Raw genomic sequence first — 18,762 nt, 5'->3', positions numbered from 1 at the left:
ACATATCTTCATAAAAAAAAATACAAATAATGATGACATGCAGAAATGGCAGTTGCTATGTATACATTTTTATTTTGAATGTTTGTCTTTCACAAGACCGGTCAGTTACAGGTTCATTTGTCAGTAGTCAAAATGGAATATACACGCACATCACTAAACATGTCACTGATGTTGAACATTTTGATAACGTATTAATGTTTAAGGTCCCCTATTTACAAAATACATTGCTAACTTGTTTTGATGGTGCTTTTTTCTTAAATTCCAGCTATTTGAACTCGCTGATTGAAATTAGCGTAATAACTTTTTACTGTGTTACATCTGGTGCGAAACAGTAAGCATATCCAAACAGAACTAGATATAAACATTATAAATCGTTGGGCAAGAACAATGTTACTGGAAAGGACTTCACTCTGACCATGTTGAGTAAGATGGATCACTTCAAAATGTATCCTTTCATAAGTTTATCAAATGGATTCCATTAGCAGCGTTATACACTTTCCTCAACACAAACCCTTTAAGAGCCAGAAATAACCCAGAATATCTAATAAAGTATCTATATCAAACGTGTTCATTCGGTTGTTCTTCTGACCTCTTATCCACATTTCCATCTACATCATCATCCACATTGTCTCCGCGAGGAACATGTTGCCATCTTTGTTCGATTTGTTGGACATGTGTGTTCTCTTCCTTTGGAGTAAGTTAGGGGCTGTTTTTTTTAAATTTGCCTTCATTACACATAATTTAGGGTGTTGGGAGTTAGGAATGAAGGGAAGGGATAGTGTAGAATTGAAGAGTCTTATGACATTACAAAGCCTTCTGTTGTGCCTTCTGTTCCTACTGCTCAACTTCAACATGAATCCAAGTGAAGGGATGAGGGGAAAAAATACAATCTGTGAGGAAGAAAGTTACATTTTTTTAGGCAAAAAATACCATAAAAGAATAAGATGCTGAATTCCAAATTTAACCTACCCTTGAGGCACTTTAAATCTGAAAAGATTGGATGGGTGTATCCATCATGGTGAAAATTTCACCTAGTCTGAGAAAAGTCTATCTGATTTGTCCAAATCTAGTAGAAGTGTCTATGTACAGGCTAGGCGTCGATTTGGAATTCAAGAACCAACGCAATAACTACTGTACCTCTTTGTGTATCTGCTTAGAACAGACCGCAAGATTTTAGGTTCTCTTTGATAATGATGTCTGTCACGGCTCCAAACACAATCTCAACGTTCTTTGTATCCGTTGCGCAGGTCAAGTGGGAATAGATTTCTTTGACACCCTTCTTCATGTTCAGCTCCTCAAACTGCTTCTTGATGTAGTCACTGGCATCATCATATGTGTTGGGGCCTAGTGGTAGAGAAACCGGGCAGCTTATGAAGTGGTTCTCATTTGTTTAAAATTGTAGGTGATGAAATTGACAGTACCTATTCTGTTTAGTATCTTGCCGCTACGTCATATTGCAGAAGAAGAGACAGAACATTTCCATCATTCCTGCTCGTGGGAAATACTATGTAATAGTACTAATACGTACTATGCTGTTTTTACTTGTGGTTACTCTTACCATCGTAGTCTGGGAAGCAGATGCTGAGGTGGACCTTTTTGATCTTCTCTTCAAAAAGATCCTTCTTGTTGAGGAAGAGCACAATAGAGGTGGTGGCGAAGAACCTGTGGTTGCAGATACTGTTGAACAAGTGGAGAGACTCATGCATACGGTTCTGTGGAGAAGAGGACAAAAGTTAGGTTAAGTGCCAACAATCTCTGTTTTACAATACTCCCTCAGGCTGGATTAGTATAATAACTACTCTAAACCAAGATATGATCTTACTTCCTATTTTGGGCCTTTGACTATCACACAAACACAACTATACATGTCTTCTGTGCTTGAACTGGGGTGGTGGTACTGTGAAGCACTCATATTGTTTAGTCATCTGAGCTATGTCCTTAGGGACTTTAACATGTGATGGGATAGTAGAGTTCTGTAACCTTGTGACTGAATAATCCATTGTTTACTTCAAAGTCAGACTGTAGAAAATACTCTTCAGTTAGAATCCGAAATCATGATGCTCTTTCAATCTTACCAAACGGATCACAGCATAAAAAAGAGAACTGGAAGTAAACAGTACAAAAGTACAACATTTCTACATAAAGGGCCACAACTGTTACAAACTAATGGACCTTTCAGAGGTTAACTGTAGAACCAAACTCACCACTTCATCGTCCTCTACGAGCACCATGTCATAAGCACTGAGGGCTCCGCAGAAGATGATGCAGGTTACACCCTCGAAACAATGGATCCACTTCTTTCTCTCCGACCGCTGGCCGCCCACATCAAACATCCTGTCAGAAGAGAGGTTAAAGAAGTGAGATGTTAACATCTGACTGTACAGACCTAACCGACGATTGTGCAAAATCAAACCCAAGATCAACGGGAATTAACACGCTACAAGGATGTATGGGAGATCCACTATTGGCCGCTTGTGGTCTCCCATGCTTGGCAAACATTCCCTCACCTGAAATGCAGCTCTTTGCAGGAGAACTGCTCCTCGATGATACCGGTTGTCTTGACTCGAGAACGCAGCACGTCCTGCTCATTGGGCAGGTAATCAGACTTTGTGATTCTGTCCAATTCTCCAAGGTAGCTGTTTAGCGAGATTTCAGTTTAGCATACATCCACACCCCCAGACCCACATAATCACTCTCACACGTACCAGCAAAGATATGAATGTCATAACAGACTATAACAGTTGCTGTGACACTCACTAGCCAGCAGAGTCATTGAGCTGATACTCGGCTGCTCTCTCGAAGGAGGCCTGGACACCACTGTCACTCCACAGCCTCTTGATGACATCAGCCAGCTCAGGGGGCATGGAGCCCTCTTCAATGGAGTCTGACAGGTTGGACAGCTTCTGCCCGTCTTCCTGCACCATGAAGTCAAATGGTGAGTTTTACCGCTAATGAAACTTCAATTTCCTTCCATTCTAAAGTAGCTAATTAGCTAAGCTAACAATGTATTGTTGTTCTTTATATTTGAATAACGTGCAATTACCGAAACTTCTGCTGGTGTGTCAATGTCTATCAGTGTGTGTCATTGTCTGTTTGGAGGATCAGAAGGGGTTAAAGATGCAGAGTGGGACTCACAGATCCTTTTGGTGATCCAAAGTCAATGGACAGCATCTCCATGCCTCTGATGATGGCCAGAGCAGACTGCAGGATGTTACCATAGATGATCGCCCTGAACTCCAACTGTTCTTCTTTGGTATAACCACCTTGATGGAGAATTCTACCCAACATAAGAGGAAGAAAACAGTTGGGTTGTAATTACAGTTTCAAATACAACTGACATTATGCACTCCCCTACCTATTTATTCGGACAGTGAAGATAACCTTTCATTTGGCTCTACTCCAGCATTTTGGATTTGATATCAAATGTTTTATATGAGGTGACAGTACAGAATGTCACTTTTTAATTGAGAGTATTTAAATATATGTATGTTTCATACATCTGGTTTACAGTATAGAAATGAAAGCATGTTATGTATCTAGCCCTCCCATTTAATGGTATTTGGACAAATTCACTTATATTGACTACATGAAACTTGTGACTTTACAAACTTGTTGGATACATTTGCAGTTTGTTTTGGTTGTGTTTTGGATTGTTGTGCCCAAAAGCAATGAATGGTAAATGTATTGTGTTATTTTGGAGTCACTTTTATTGTAAATAAGAATATAATATGTTTCTAAACATTTCTACATTAATGTAGATGCTACCATGATTACGCACAATCATGAATGATGAGTGAATAATGATGAGTGAAAAAGAAGCATAAATATTATACCCCACCAAAAATATGAACCTCCCCTGTTATTGGTAATGGCGAGAGGTATGTTTTGGGGGCATGATCTTTGTGCATCTGTAACTCTGACACACAGCCAAAACAAACTGCAAATGCACGTTTGTAGTCACAAGCTTAATGTAGTCATTGCATGCTAGGAATATGGGACCAAATGCTAAGCTTTTGACTAAATGCAATACACTATAAGTGAATTTGTCCAAATACACTACATGACCAAAGCTGGTCAAACATCTCATTCCAAAATCATGGGCATTAATATGGAGTTGGTCCCCACCCCTTTGCTGCAATAACAGCCTCCACTCTTCTGGGAAGGTTTTTCTACTAGACGTTGGAACATTTCTGCGGGGACTTACTTCCTTTCAGCCACAAGTATTAGTGAGGTCAGGCACTGATATGGGGGGATTAGGCCTGGCTTGCAGTCGTTGTTCCAATTCATCTCAAAGGTGTTCAATGAGGTTGAGGTCAGGGCTCTGTGCAGGCCAGTCAAGTTTTTCCACACTGATCTTGACAAACTATTTCTGTATGGACCTCACTTTGTGCACAGGGGCATTGTCATGCTGAAAGTCTAAGAGGCCTACCCCAAACCATGAAAAACAGCCTCAGACCATTATTCCTCCTCCACCTAACTTTACAGTTGGCGCTATGCATTCAGGCAGGTAGCGGTCTCCTGGCATCTGCCAAACCAAGATCTGTTTGTCGGACTGCAAGATGGTGACACGGGATTCATCACTCCAGAGAACGCGTTTCCACTGCTCCAGAGTCCAATGGCGGTGAGTTTTACACCTCTCCAGCCGACGCTTAGCATTGCACATTGTGATCTTTGGCTTGTATCCGCCTGCTCGGCCATGGAAACCCATTTCATTAAGCTCCCGACGAACAGTTCTTGTGCTAACGTTGTGTCGAGAGGCAGTTTGGAACTCTGTAGTGAGTGTTGCAGATGATTTTTACACGCTTCAGCACTCTGCGGTCCCGTTCTGTGAGCTTCCGTGAGCTTCTGTGGCCTACCACTTCACCACTTCACTTCACTTCCACTTCCCTAGACGTTTCCACTTCACAATAACAGCACTTACAGTTGACCGTGGCAGCTCTAGCAGGGCATACATTTTACGAACTGACTTGTTGGAAAGGTGGCATCCTATGACGGTGCCGTGTTGAAAGTAACTGAGCTCTTCAGTAAGGCCATTCTACTTCCAATGTTTTCTATGGAGATTGCATGACTGTGTGCTTGATTTTATACACCTGTCAGCAACAGGTGTGGCTGAAATAGTCAAATTCAGTCATTTGAAGGGGTGTCCACATACGTTTGTGTATATATAGTGTACTTATGACACCTTCAAATGTGGGGACTCGATACATAAAGTGCATTCATTTCTAAACAGGTATGAAAATACCCTAAAATAAAAGGTGAAATCCTATACTGTCGCCTCATATATTCAAAATGCTGGAGTATAGAGCCAAATTAAATGTTAATCTTCACTGTCCAAATAAATACATACCAACAATCACTAGTGGCAAGAACTGGTACTTATCATGTTGCAGCAAGTGTTTTGTTCTGTAAGGGTACATGTCAATTGTAGCCACCACAATCTATTCTATTATGGTTAATTCTGTTGTGATTATGAGCTATTAACTTAGTCCATCTTGTTGAACACCCAGTTTACACCTTTTAGAGTGATGTTACAGTATTTGGACAAGGTTGCCTGCATGTGAGTGAGGAGGAATGAGAGATGTAATGCGTTTGTTTTGTTATACTCACTTCATCTGCTTAACAATTGTGCTCTTCCCAGACTCACCAGCACCTGGTAAAACAAATTAAGAAGTAGATATGTTACAAGGGCTTTCCCATGTACAAACACATCATCATCATTCACCCTGTAGTTGGTTAAAGGGAACCCAAGGGCCGAAACATAGCATGAGCAAAGAGATGTATAATGATGGCACATAGTGAAAGAGGAACCTCAGCAGTTGCCCATCCCCTCCACTGCCACAGATCCAGTGCTTTTAGACACACGACATGACAAGCATTCAGTGGTGTTGCAAAAGTGACAGTTACAGTTCTTTCACATCCGTTCTATCATGATCTTCTGTTTTGTGTTTAGCTTTGTTTTTGCATGTTGTTGTTGCATTTGTACCATTGCATATCCTATAGGATATTTCCCATTACACACTACACTAACAGCTTGGCCCATTTCTCTGCATGAACTGTAACAACACACTTAGTGGGGGGGAATAGGAATAGAGTAAACAAGTTCTGGGCCATAGGGCAGACTTAGATGAGCAGTGAATTTTAATGTTATAATACCAGTAAGCTAATTTCACTCTGGGTTTATATCAAACAAGATTGTCACCACGAGCTGATTTGTTGTTCCACACGCCACCTCAAGGGGGCCATCTAAGATTCCTGACTATTTTGAATTGGGCGTATGAAAGGGTTTATGGCTAATGTGATTGACATCTGTCCCAATGGTTTAGCAGAGGCCAGTGACCTTATTAGCTCAGGGCTAAATGGAGGGATTTGAGAGGCCTTGGGTAAGAAGGCCTGGGGTTGAAAAGCCTCTCAGAGGATTGTCCGATAAGCAAAGACGTCACTGCTCTGTCTTCTTGACCTCATGTCAGTTATCACAACTGTTTAATTTCTGCAGGATGGTTGGTTTACCTCTACACTCTGTTGCTGCTTCTTCTCTTACTCATGTGTAGGTAAAGGTTTAAGGTATTAACCAGAAGACTCCCAGTAGGCAAAATTATGTTGAAAAGACGTATTTTCCAGGCGTTGAAGTTTGGTACATTTTAAGTTCTGAACAAAGGATAGGCAACTTTGATGGGGGTGGGGGCCTCCAGGAAAACTCATCATGAGGAGCCGCAGTGGCTCGCGGGTCTGTGTACCCGCATTCATACCCACACATGCAGTCAGAGCCAGCCCTATAGCCTTTTGGGGGCACTAAGTGGAATTTTGTTGACCTCTCCACCTTGTGAGCAAAACATTTTAGTGGACCCCCTCTTGACAGTGTAGAGACAAAATTGAGTTAATTTCCTGCAATTCTACACATTTTGCCATGGGGCGGAGATGTATTTTTGCAGTTTTACAGCATTTCTTTTGCAATTATACACGTTGCCATACGGTGGAGAGACATTTTTCCAGTTTTTTATATTATATCTGAGTGAAAGTGACTAACAAAATCAATGAGGCCCCACCGGTCGGTAATTCGACCATGATTACTACGTTTAGATAGCCGGCTAGACTAACTAGATAGCCGGCTAGACTAAAAGGTTTAGCTAACTGAGTGACTGTCAGTGACTGACAAAACAATAGGAAAACTCTGATGCACAACCAAATTTCGAAATTGCACCTGTATTCTACTACTAGGGCGGCAGGTAGCCTAGTGGTTAGAGAGTTGGGACAGTAACAGAAAGGTTTAATACGAGAGGTGAAAAATCTGTCTATGTGCCTTTGAGCAAGGCTCCAGGGGTGCCGTACTACTATGGCTGACCCTGTAAAACAACGCATTTTACTGCACCTATCCAATGTATGTGACAATAAAACAGCTGGTTGCCCATCCTTTAAATAAAAGGTGAAAATATGTTTTCCCAGATGTTGAAATGGTGGTTAATTTTCGGTTCTGAATGAAAGTTGAAAAGTTTGGACACACCTACTCATTCCAGGGTTTTTCTTTATTTGTACTATTTTCTACATTGTAGAATAATAGTGAAGACATCAAAACTATGAATTAACACATATGGAATATGGAAGCCACCCTTTGCCTTGATGACAGCTTTGCACACTCTTGGCATTCTCTCAACCAGCTTCATGAGGTAGTCACTTGGAATGCATTTCAATTAACAGGTGTGCCTTGTTGAAATTTCATTTGTGGAATTTCTTTCTTTCTTATTGCATTTGAGCCAATCAGTTGTGTTGTGCCAATGTAGGGGTGGTATACAGAATATAGCCCTATTTGGTAAAAGACCAAGTCCATATTATGGCAAGAACAGCTCAAAGAATCAAAGAGTAACGACAGACCTGCATTACTTTAAAACTTGAAGTTCAGTCAATACGGAAAATGTCAGAAACAAAAAGTTTCTTCAAGTGCAGTCGCAAAAACCATAAAGTGCTATGATGAAACTGGATCTCATGAGGACCACCACAGGAAAGGAAGACCCAGAGTTACCTCTGCTGCAGAGGATAAGTTCATTAGAGTTACCAGCCTCAGAAATTGCAGACCAAATTAATTTTTCACAGAGTTCAAGTAACAGACACATCTCAACATGAACTGTTCAGAGGAGACTGTGTGAATCAGGCCTTCATGGTCGAATTGCTGGAATGAAACCACTACTAAAGGACAATGGACATTAAACCGGTGGAAATCTGTCCTTTTGGTCTGATGAGTTCAAATTTGAGATTTTTGGTTCCAACCGCCATGTCTTTGTGAGACGCAGAGTAGGTGAACGGATGATCTCCGCATGTGTGGTTTCCACCGTGAAGCATTGAGGAGGAGGTGTGATGGTGTGGAGGTGCTTTTATTTTGACACTGTCTGTGATTTATTTAGAATTCAAAGCACACTTAACCACCATGGCTACCACAGCATTCTGCTGCGATACGCCATGCCATCTGGTTTACACTTACTGGGACTATCATTTATTTTTCAACAGGAAAATGACCCAACACATTCCTCCAGGCTGTGTAAGGACTATTTGACCAAGAAGGAGAGTGATGGAGTGCTGCATCAGATGACCTGGCCTCCACAATCACCCAACCTCAACCCAATTGAGATGGTTTGGTATAAGTTGGACCGCAAAGTGAAGGAACAAGTGCTCAGCATATGTGGGAACTCCTTCAAGACTGTTGGAAAGCATTCCTCATGAAGCTGGTTGAGAGAATGCCAATAGTGTGCAAAGCTGTCATCAAGGCAAAGGGTGGCTACTTTGAAGAATCTAAAATCTAAAATATATTTGGATTTGTTTAACACTTTTTTTGGTTACTACATGATTCTGTATGTGTTATTTCATAGTTTTGATGTCTTCACTATTATTTACAATGTAGGAAATAGTAAAAAATAAATGTATAGCCCTTGAATGAGTAGATGTGTCCAAATCATTGACTGGTACTGTATTTTCCGGACTTTGAAAATACATATTTTCTGGATGTTGAAATCAGGTTCATGTTTGGTTCTGAATGAAAGTTGAAAATACATAATTTACCGATGTGAAATTACGTATTTTTTGGTCATTGATTCTATGGACAAATTTCCACTGCACAATGAAGTGAGCATTATATCACAATAACTTTTTTTAAATCCATAAAGGAAAGAGGAGCCAACTGAAAATCAAAAGCTTTAAAACTGGCAACGACGATGCTCAAAGTTAGTCTGGCTAAGACCTTACTCTCAAAGTCCTCCTGACTTCAGAGTCTTGAATGGCTCTTTTGATGTTGTCAGCACAATGTGTCGATAATGAAAGGTGTCTGTGCTTTTACTGATTGGCTCTCCTTTGTCTTTCTCACAAACACCCACTTGCTCAGTCACACACAGCCCCTGAGCTCCACCCCCTTCTATTACAACAGTTGGATTTTCAACAAAAAAACACTTGCGAGAACTAATTAAACCCGTCACAGATTTTCTGAACAAATATTGCATTACCAAAAGTTAATGTGTGTCACAACTCTTCCTGCGCTGTGAGTGACATGGGTCAAGTCAGCCAGGCTAGTTCAAAGTAGTCCAACCTACAGAATTATCCAACAGACCACTTCAACTACAATAACATTCTCAGCAACAGTTACAGATCTTTTTTGTTGTCGCTATGATTGTGATATGTTGTTGTTTATCTACCTTGGTTGAATGCACTCTGCATAAGAGCGTCTGCTGAATGACCAAAATGTAAATGTAAAAACAAACACTTGCTGACCTTGCTGGGTATTATCCTAATAAACTCTGCACCCAAACAAATACAAATGTGAAATCTGAACAGATAGATGTTTAGGTCATGTTTCAAAAGTTTGAACAACCCAGTACAGCATAGTTCAGTACAGTAGCGTACAGGACAGTAGTTTTATTCAGTAGAGTACGGTAGAATAGGGCACAGTGCAGTACAGTTTAATTCAGTAGAGTACATTAGAGTAGAGTGCATTATACTGTACCTTGCTGTTCTGTACTGAACTTTACTGTACTTCACTCTACTGTGCTCTACTGTACTGTACTTTTATTTTCTGTTCTGTAATGTACTGTGCTCTGCTGTGCTATATTGTACTGTACACTATGCTTAGATGTTATGTATTGTACTGTAATGTACTGTGTTGTCCAAACTTGTGAAACTTGGTTAAGATTCGGTCCAGTCCGACGTTGAAATCAAGGCTGTCCGGACCACGCAAGTAAAAGACCGCCGCGGACAGGACCAAAACAAGATGTCCAAAAGACGTAGTGTCGGTCCGTGCTTAGTGGGCTGTCTCTGCAACACGTCTCCACTAATCCATGCTTTATTTGTGCCAAATGGCTGTAAGCAATTGCCTCTCTGATATCACAGTTGTTTTGATGTTCTCTTAAGGTTCCATGTTTCCCAAAAAGCCAAATATATTTTCATCCTGTAAAAAACTTCACCACCAATTTCGTTTTAAAACTGCTTTAGATAAACAGAGACCTAGTTTAAACTCATACCTAACTCTTGAATCCCTACCTCCCGATGAAAGAAAAGACTATAATGGGCTGACAGAAATAAACTGTTGGCCTAATAATAGTGTAAATAGTGTCATTGATACCTGAAGCATCTCTCAACTTCAGCTTAGAACCAGAAGATGGCACCGTGTATCAGATAAAGTGGCTCACCCATGGAGCTACAGAAAATGTCCTTCTGCCAAGGCAATGTTCAATTGCTTTCTTTTTAAGCAAGAGTTGAGTAGTCACTGTTCTTGCACCCAAGATACACACCATACACTAAGCTCTGACAGCAAATGTAGTTGAATAAGACAAAAGTAATAGAGATGTTTCACATACATGTCATTCAAAATACAGAACAACTTTGTGTTTAGTAATTGTTAATCCATAGTTCTGCCAGAGAGTTGGCTGTGTTGCATCTGTGTTGTGTTCTGCAGGAGCAACAGGAGACATGAGGATTGATGGCATTAAATTGCTATTTTACGTCTACAGAGCCTCAACTCACAATGTTATGGTTGCAGTACTGCCAACTGTATTGTGGGTCAGCCATTTCACAGGACTTCACTTTTGCAATTTGTCAATATTTGACCAATTGCTTCAGCTGCCACTGTATCTCATTGGTTTAGTTTAAAATGTGGACCATGGCCCCTAATTACTGTTAGTGAGGGGTGTAGACAGGGGTTATGGTGTACAGGATGTAACATCTGCATCTTTGATCTGTTGTAAACTCAGGTGGATGTTCTGGCTCCATTATTGTAAATGCATGATCTATGGCCCAGATAGTAATTGGCTCCTGTAATTTATCCTAATGAGCTTTTGTTGCTGCTTGCTCTGGTTACTCTGATGGTTGACCCAACTGAGTTTCTCTGGTAGTCCTCTGTTGACTCTATAGTCTGCAACCTTTTAGTGGCTTGGTACTTGTTGTATTTGGCTCCTCAGAATTACAGTATTGATCTATTTGGCCCTTGTCAATTAGCTTGGCCCTTACTTTTTGTCTCTGTTTTTTTTTTTTTTCTTCTTTTTTTTTTTCACCTTTATTTAACCAGGTAGGCTAGTTGAGAACAAGTTCTCATTTGCAACTGCGACCTGGCCAAGATAAAGCATAGCAGTGTGAACAGACAACAACACAGAGTTACACATGGAGTAAACAATAAACAAGTCAATAACATGGTAGAAAAAAAGAGAATCTATATACAATGTGTGCAAAAGGCATGAGGAGGTAGGCAATAAATCGAATAATTACAATTTAGCAGATTAACACTGGAGTGATAAATCATCAGATGATCATGTGCAAGTAGAGATACTGGTGTGCAAAAGAGCAGAAAAGTAAATAAATAAAAGCAGTATGGGGGTGAGGTAGGTAAATTGGGTGGGCTATATACCGATGGACTATGTACAGCTGCAGCGATCGGTTAGCTGCTCAGATAGCAGATGTTTAAAGTTGTTGAGGGAGATAAAAGTCTCCAACTTCAGAGATTTTTGCAATTCGTTCCAGTCGCAGGCAGCAGAGAACTGGAAGGAAAGGCGGCCAAATGAGGTTTTGGCTTTAGGGATGATCAGTGAGATACACCTGCTTGAGCGCGTGCTACGGGTGGGTGTAGCCATCGTGACCAGTGAACTGAGATAAGGCGGCACTTTACCTAGCATAGCCTTGTAGATGACCTGGAGCCAGTGGGTCTGACGACGAACATGTAGCGAGGGCCAGCCGACTAGGGCATACAGGTCGCAGTGGTGGGTCGTATAAGGTGCTTTAGTAACAAAACGGATGGCACTGTGATAAACTGCATCCAGTTTGCTGAGTAGAGTATTGGAAGCTATTTTGTAGATGTGACGTTACTAATTAGCTTTTGATGATGCATTTTGCAAGGTGGGGCCATGTTGTAACCCAGTGCTAGAGAAATGATTACAGGGAGTCTAAGTGGCAGGAAAGAAAGCATAATTGGGTTACCATGATCCTATGAGAAAAGCTTACTAAATCCTGCCCATGAACTCTCACAAAGCTATTTATAACCAGGGCTCATGACACGTATCTACGGCTCATTGTTTTACATACTGTATTGAAAAAAATGCATCTGATATGTCAACATTCATAACCTTGGCCACTTATACAGAACTATATAAATATATAAGCCTGGTTTCATAACCTATGAAGACAACATAGGGCTCTTCCAATCCTTTCAGAACCAAACATTAACACTAATCTGATTCCCTGCTAGGTAGTGCTCCACATTTTACACTTTCCAGACCTTTCTCAGAATCAAAATGTATTTTGATGTCCGTAATATAGAAATAGACTTACAACTTTCCTTCTAGTAGCCTAGTTATGAATCAACACTAGCATTTCAGGGGAAATAACTCAGCTATTAACTTTATTGCTGCTGAGAAACATTAAATTATCCCATACACCCAGTAACGACTGTCATACAGATAATGTCAGTATGAGAGAACTTGTTGTTTCAGTCAATAGAAATGGTATTGCCTTTTACTATGGTGTTTTTTTTATACCTCTGACCTCACAAGCCCTACGATTTCTCATCTCAGTCTTGAGGTAACGTAACAGCAGCAGTCACTCTTGGGCTTATCTGATTTAATGTAAGCTACTTTCAGCTTGACATGTTTATCTGTTTGCATCCAGACTGTGTTATAGTGACATGGGTCACGTGGAATGTGCAAATATAGTAAATGTGCAAAGACAGAACACCAATACAGTATATAACAGATTATGAACTACTTTAATAACTTTTACTGTTAAGCTCTTTTCATATATACCTGAGACTTAGATACAATATCAGGATCAACACTAGAGTCCTGATTGAATAGTCCTAGGTTAATAGGTTAAGCCCGTTTTTGAATGTACCATTTCAGCATTGGCAAGTTTCCACAAGTCTGGAAGTGTTACACAAATGGAAAAGCATATTACATTTATCCAAATTCTGATAATTTCAGAGGTGTTTCCACAAAAGCCTCTATTTAGCTACTGAAAATGTTCCAGAATGACTTGAGAAAAGAGCTCCATCAATCAAGTGACCACATCAAAGTATTAAAGAATTCACAACAACTATGTCAACTTCACCAGTGAATATTCACAACTTTTGTCATTAGTGTAACCAATGTAAATCTTATATTATGCTAATGCTCATAAAGGTTTGCTATGGATGATGCTTAAGCTCATACAGGTTGGTATGGCTGCCTCATCGCAAAACCTCAAATGTTTACATGATGTAAACTTAAAGTATTTGTAACTTTTATTGCTGTGAAATTTCCAATACAATGCCCCCCAACTTTGACAAAAAAAAAATCGGTGTGACTATTTCTCCAAGAGCAGGGCACATACTGTAGTTGCATACTTTCTCATCTCCACCCAATATCTTTTTCCCCGTTTTTTTAAGAAGATTATGCTCATCCTAAGCGTTTGCATCAGACACTGTTCAGGTTTATATGCTAACAGACCATAAGCCAGTTGAGGGTCCCATTCTACTTTTCTGCACTTTCAGAAGAAGCCCCACAAGCACAACAGCTCCTTACCAAGCAGCAGAAGCTTGACTGTCTTGGCTTCTTTGTCCGCATCCTCCGCCAGCTGCTTTTCCAGCTCCTTGGACTTTGCGGCTAATGCCTTGTCTTCGACACTTCCTCCGGCTCCCATTTTTTACTTTTTTTTATCACTCTTTCAAGCCAAGATCCTGTGTGGTACGGAAATGCGGCCGGCCGCTCCCGGCGTCTGAGGGGTGCACTGGGAGACAGGGACAGAGCGAGGCAGAGGTGGGGGCTGGGAACAGGGGATCCTGGCCTCAGTCCGTGGTTGGTGACTGGAGGAAGAGGACACCGGAGATGTATACTGACACACAGTCAGACAATCACTGCTTGGGGACTAAGGGAAGCTGTACTCTCTGGTGTTAGCCCTCCCTAATTCCCCTACGCTAAACCTGACATCTTGCCGTCAGGTTGGGATTGGGTAGGGCTTTTTCTGGCGTTCCCATGGGAACCGTTAGATCCAATTAGGATGAAGCAGAGGGCAAAAGTGAAGGTTAAAAATGGCAAACTCCATTGGATTTAGAAAGAGATGGGTGGATTAGAAATAGAGAACATATGGATGTTCCAAGTTGACTTCCTCTTGCACAATTTAGCTCGCCCAGCTTCTGTCAAGTATGACTATGAAAAATAGATGGTGTCATGTGTTCTTCTTGTTCTATGGCCAGTGACAATTGGCATGCAAATCTGAGCCATGAAAATACATTATTTGTCACTTTGGGATTTGACTGTGAAGGCCATGTGTTCATAAGGCATTTCTACAATGTAAGACCTTAGCTTTGCGACTATGCTGGTGAAGGATGGAGAGTTTAACAGGCATCAGGTCTCGTTTCCTGGCACGGGCTGAGTGATCCATTGAGGATAGAAGGCATTAAACAACAGTGTTGCCTTTCTGGTCAAGCTCTACCACTTACAATAAATAATACGTCACTGGCCTTTTACACTCAGATGAGGAGAGAGACAATGTGAACAGAGGGAGATTTCACTGATCTCAGAAAACTGTGTCATGGGTCAGCACAGAGATTTACTGTACTCAGCAGTGTGCCTTCTGTGCACAGTGCCTTCTGTGCTTGCATGTGCCCAATTGAAAGATCTGTTCTTTATAGATATATTTTGTCAGCAATTTTCATCTCCAAGAACTTTGTATGTCTGCGACAAAACAAAAGGGCCATGAACAGTTAGCTACTGTTTGACCGGGCTTGGTTGTAACAGAGTAACAAAGGTCATTCTAATGTAAAAATGCTTCATACACCTGATATAGCGTTGCATCCTTTATGTGAACAAACTCAAATGGAGTGGCACTGTGGTTGTGGTTAACCAACTAGGTAGGTGGCACTAACAGTGCTGAATGAAGACAAAAAGCCAGACATTGGCCCTTCCAGATACTATGAGATTGCCCAACGTGCAGTGAAAGAGAAAAAAAGAAAGAGAGATTGGTCTCATGGCTAGAACCGGGTTGCTAATTAGGGCATCCTCCAATTCCGTTGTCCCTTTCTAATTCTGACCCTTCGATCTTTGACTATATGCTACCTACTTTATCATGGGATTGGCCTGGTGTAGCTGATCTGTTGACAAGATTATCCAGAGGCCCCTGTTAAATCTTGGGCCACAGCTTAGGCCAGCAGATGGCCACTTACTGTGAGAGGGGCGCTGGTTGAGAGGTGCTGGGGTGTGCAGTGCTGGTGGTACAGTAGCAGGGAACATGTGTAATGATACTAGTCCACCCCTCTTTCAGAATAGCTCTTCCCTCTCTGCTCACCTGAGTGACTAGTCGGCCAGTCAGACCCTTGAAAGTAAGTAGGAAGTAAGAGGGTGATTGGATAAATGCACATCCAACTGTCCCCAGGACACTGTTCAGTATGAACTACTTGAGTTAATCTGAGAGTGACTGAGGTGGACACTCTAGTCAAGTTTTAAATATGTTCATTCACATCTCATCCAACTCTTTAACCAAAAAAACAAAAAAAAGTGTGTCACTGTGCAGGCTACAACATATATAGACTATAAATAGACAATATTTTGTGTGTGTCTTTCTGCCCTACTTGTCTGAGTGGGAGAAATGCCTGGGAAAGTACTACAGAGCCTTTAAGTGAGTGAGGAAGAGTGGATGAATAAACTTTCTTACTATTCTAGCCTCAGGATTCTGGCCTCATTCTGTGCAATATGAATTACTGTTCATCTGAGTTGGATTGAGGTGCAGCGATGTCATCCATTGGCAGCTTTATATCTGGCACACCTGACTCGTGGTTGTGTATTCTACACCACTATGATTTTTTTTTTCTTCTCTTAAGTTTTTCTTGTCCTTGTCCGGGTTTTTTAAACACCGTTGTCTCCCCAATTTCCGGGTATCCAATTGGTAGTTACAGTCTTTTCTCATTGCTCCAACTCCCGTACGGACTCGGGAGAGGCGAAGGTTGAGAGCCTTGCGTCCTCCGAAACCCAACCCAACCAAGAATCACTGCTTCTTGACACAATGCCCACTTAACCCGGAAGCCAGCCACACCAATGTGTCAGAGGAAACACTGTACACCTGGCAACCGTGTCAGCGTGCACTGCACCCGGCCCGCCACAGGAGTCGCTAGTGAACATCTATGCCGGCCAAACCCTCCCCTAACCTGGACGACGCTGGGCTACTTGTGCGCCGCCCCATGGGTCTCCCGGTCGCGGCTGGCTGCGACAGAGCCTGGACTCAAACCCAGAATCTCTATTGGCACAGGTAGCACTGTGATGCAGTGCCTTAGACCACTGTGCCACTCGGGAGGCCCACTATGAACATTTTAAGATAGTTTGGGGCATACTGCAATTATATTTTATACAGGTATGGTCATGCGAAATTGTCCAAGTCCCCATTGAGGTGTTTGGCAGGCATATTGGGAAAGTCTTCTATGGGTTAATGAGTGAATTCTGTGATGGCCCTGTATCTACAAATCTTTTTAAAGCCCTGTTCTAGCTGTTTGTGTGAAATCTGGTGCCTCTATCACCAAAGTTACAATCCAAAAACAGCTGCTCCATAACATGGCATTTTATGGCTAAGCTTCCAACATTCTAATGTCAATGGCACAATATGGATAATTTTTTAAATATAGTTGTAGCTGATCAAAATTGATTATATCAAAATTGATTATACATTTGGAAAGTATTCAGACCACTTCACTTTTTCCACATGTTTTTACATTACTGCCTTATTCTTTTTTTTTTTCATTTTTTTTTTTACCCCTTTTTCTCCCCAATTTCGATCTTGTCTCATCGTTACAACTACTCAACGGCCTCAGGGTGCGAAGGTCGAGTCATGCGACATGAGACATGACCCGCAAAACCGCGCTTCTTAACACCTGCCCGCTTAACCCGGAAGCCAGCCGTACCAATGTGTCGGAGGAAACACCGTTCAACTTACAACACAGGTCAGCCTGCAGGCGCCTGGCCCGCCACAAGCAGTCGCTAGAGCACGATGATCCAAGAAAAGCCCCCCCGGCCAACGCAGGAGGGGCTTCGGGACAAGTCTCTGAATGTCCTTGAGTGGCCCAGCCAGAGCCCGAACTTGAATCCGATCAAACATCTCTGGAGAGACCTGACAGAGCTTGAGAGGATCTGCAGAGAAGAATGGGAGAAACTCCCCAAATACAGGTGTGCCAAGCTAGTAACATCATACCCAAGAAGACTCGTGGGTGTAATCGCTGCCAAAGGTGCTTCAACAAAGTACTGAGTAAAGAGTCGGAATACTTAGGTAAATGTGAGGGAAAAAACGATTTAATCTATTTTAGAATAAGGCTGTAACGTAACAAAATGTGGAAAAGGTATAGGGGTCTGAATACTTCCCGAATGCACTGTATTATATAAAATTTGAAAGTTAATGTCATAACCTTTTAGAACCACTTGTCAAACAAAGTTTAAAATGTATCAGAATTTTTGTTTTAAAGCCATGGACAACTAGTAGGACTACTTGACTTCTGACCTGTGCACAACTAATTAACACGGCCCCTTTAAAACTTTCTCCACTTTTTTCTGTATGTGATTTTTAAAATTTGTTTTACATGACGTCAAAACCGCTAGTACATTTCCCGGTCAAAAGTGCAGCCAAATGGCAATGTGTGCAGTCTTCAGTCACACACGAAACAAACAAAAACACACATCTTATTGTTTAGTTAACATAGCTAGCTGATGATATGAGATATACATTCGGTGGGGGAAATATATTTACTCAAGAAAATAGACGTGTCTATAGCTAGACAATAAATTCACATTTCTGGAATATTTCCACATTCTCTTATGACTGGTCAGTTGGAGCTAACAAAACTAGCTCGCTAGCAAGCTAGTTACCAGTGAGAAGTTGTTAGAAGGCTGTACTCGGGACGTCTGAGAAAAACAACAACTGTCAGCTACAGTAAGGTTACCAGTTGTTTCCTAGTGCAAGGCAAGCTACTGCGACTATCTGTATCACCTCTTCGAGCTAAGACTGAGGTCGCAACAATGGCAGGTGGTAAGTAGATATCTAGCTAAACCAGTGTTTTTCTAACCACGTGTTGATGTCAGAACTTTCATGACCAATCCTCTTGAGTTATTTGGTATGTGACTTAATGTATTGTGGCTAGCTAAACAATGTAAAATACACAGTTCGTTATTTTCATGAGTACAGTAGTAGCTAAGTTAGCTTATAAATGTAAAAGATCTAGAGAGCCACATTGGACAGAACAGAAGCTGTTAACGTTGCTTGTAAATCAAATGTGTGGCACACTTAGCTACCTGG

At 41.4% G+C, this 18,762-nt stretch overlaps 1 protein-coding gene across 1 annotated transcript; it reads right to left on the bottom strand.

Moving 5' to 3' along the window:
• Positions 1-81: 81 nt before the first annotated feature.
• On the bottom strand, positions 82-14,336 carry LOC129848605 (guanine nucleotide-binding protein G(t) subunit alpha-2-like). Its single transcript, XM_055915749.1, has 9 exons — positions 14,016-14,336; positions 5,608-5,650; positions 3,136-3,277; positions 2,758-2,915; positions 2,508-2,636; positions 2,205-2,334; positions 1,559-1,712; positions 1,138-1,344; positions 82-890 (listed from the first exon to the last, which is right to left on the bottom strand). Exons 1-8 carry the CDS (start codon positions 14,131-14,133, stop codon positions 1,154-1,156), a joined length of 1,065 nt encoding a protein of 354 aa, XP_055771724.1. The 5' UTR covers positions 14,134-14,336; the 3' UTR covers positions 82-890; positions 1,138-1,153.
• Between the last annotated feature and the right edge of the window lie 4,426 nt (positions 14,337-18,762).

This window comes from Salvelinus fontinalis, chromosome 3 (assembly GCF_029448725.1).
Source record: "Salvelinus fontinalis isolate EN_2023a chromosome 3, ASM2944872v1, whole genome shotgun sequence".
NCBI classification, from domain to species: domain Eukaryota; kingdom Metazoa; phylum Chordata; class Actinopteri; order Salmoniformes; family Salmonidae; genus Salvelinus; species Salvelinus fontinalis.
The sequence above is the reverse complement of the archived record's forward strand: the minus strand, read 5'-3'. Positions and strand labels throughout refer to the sequence as shown.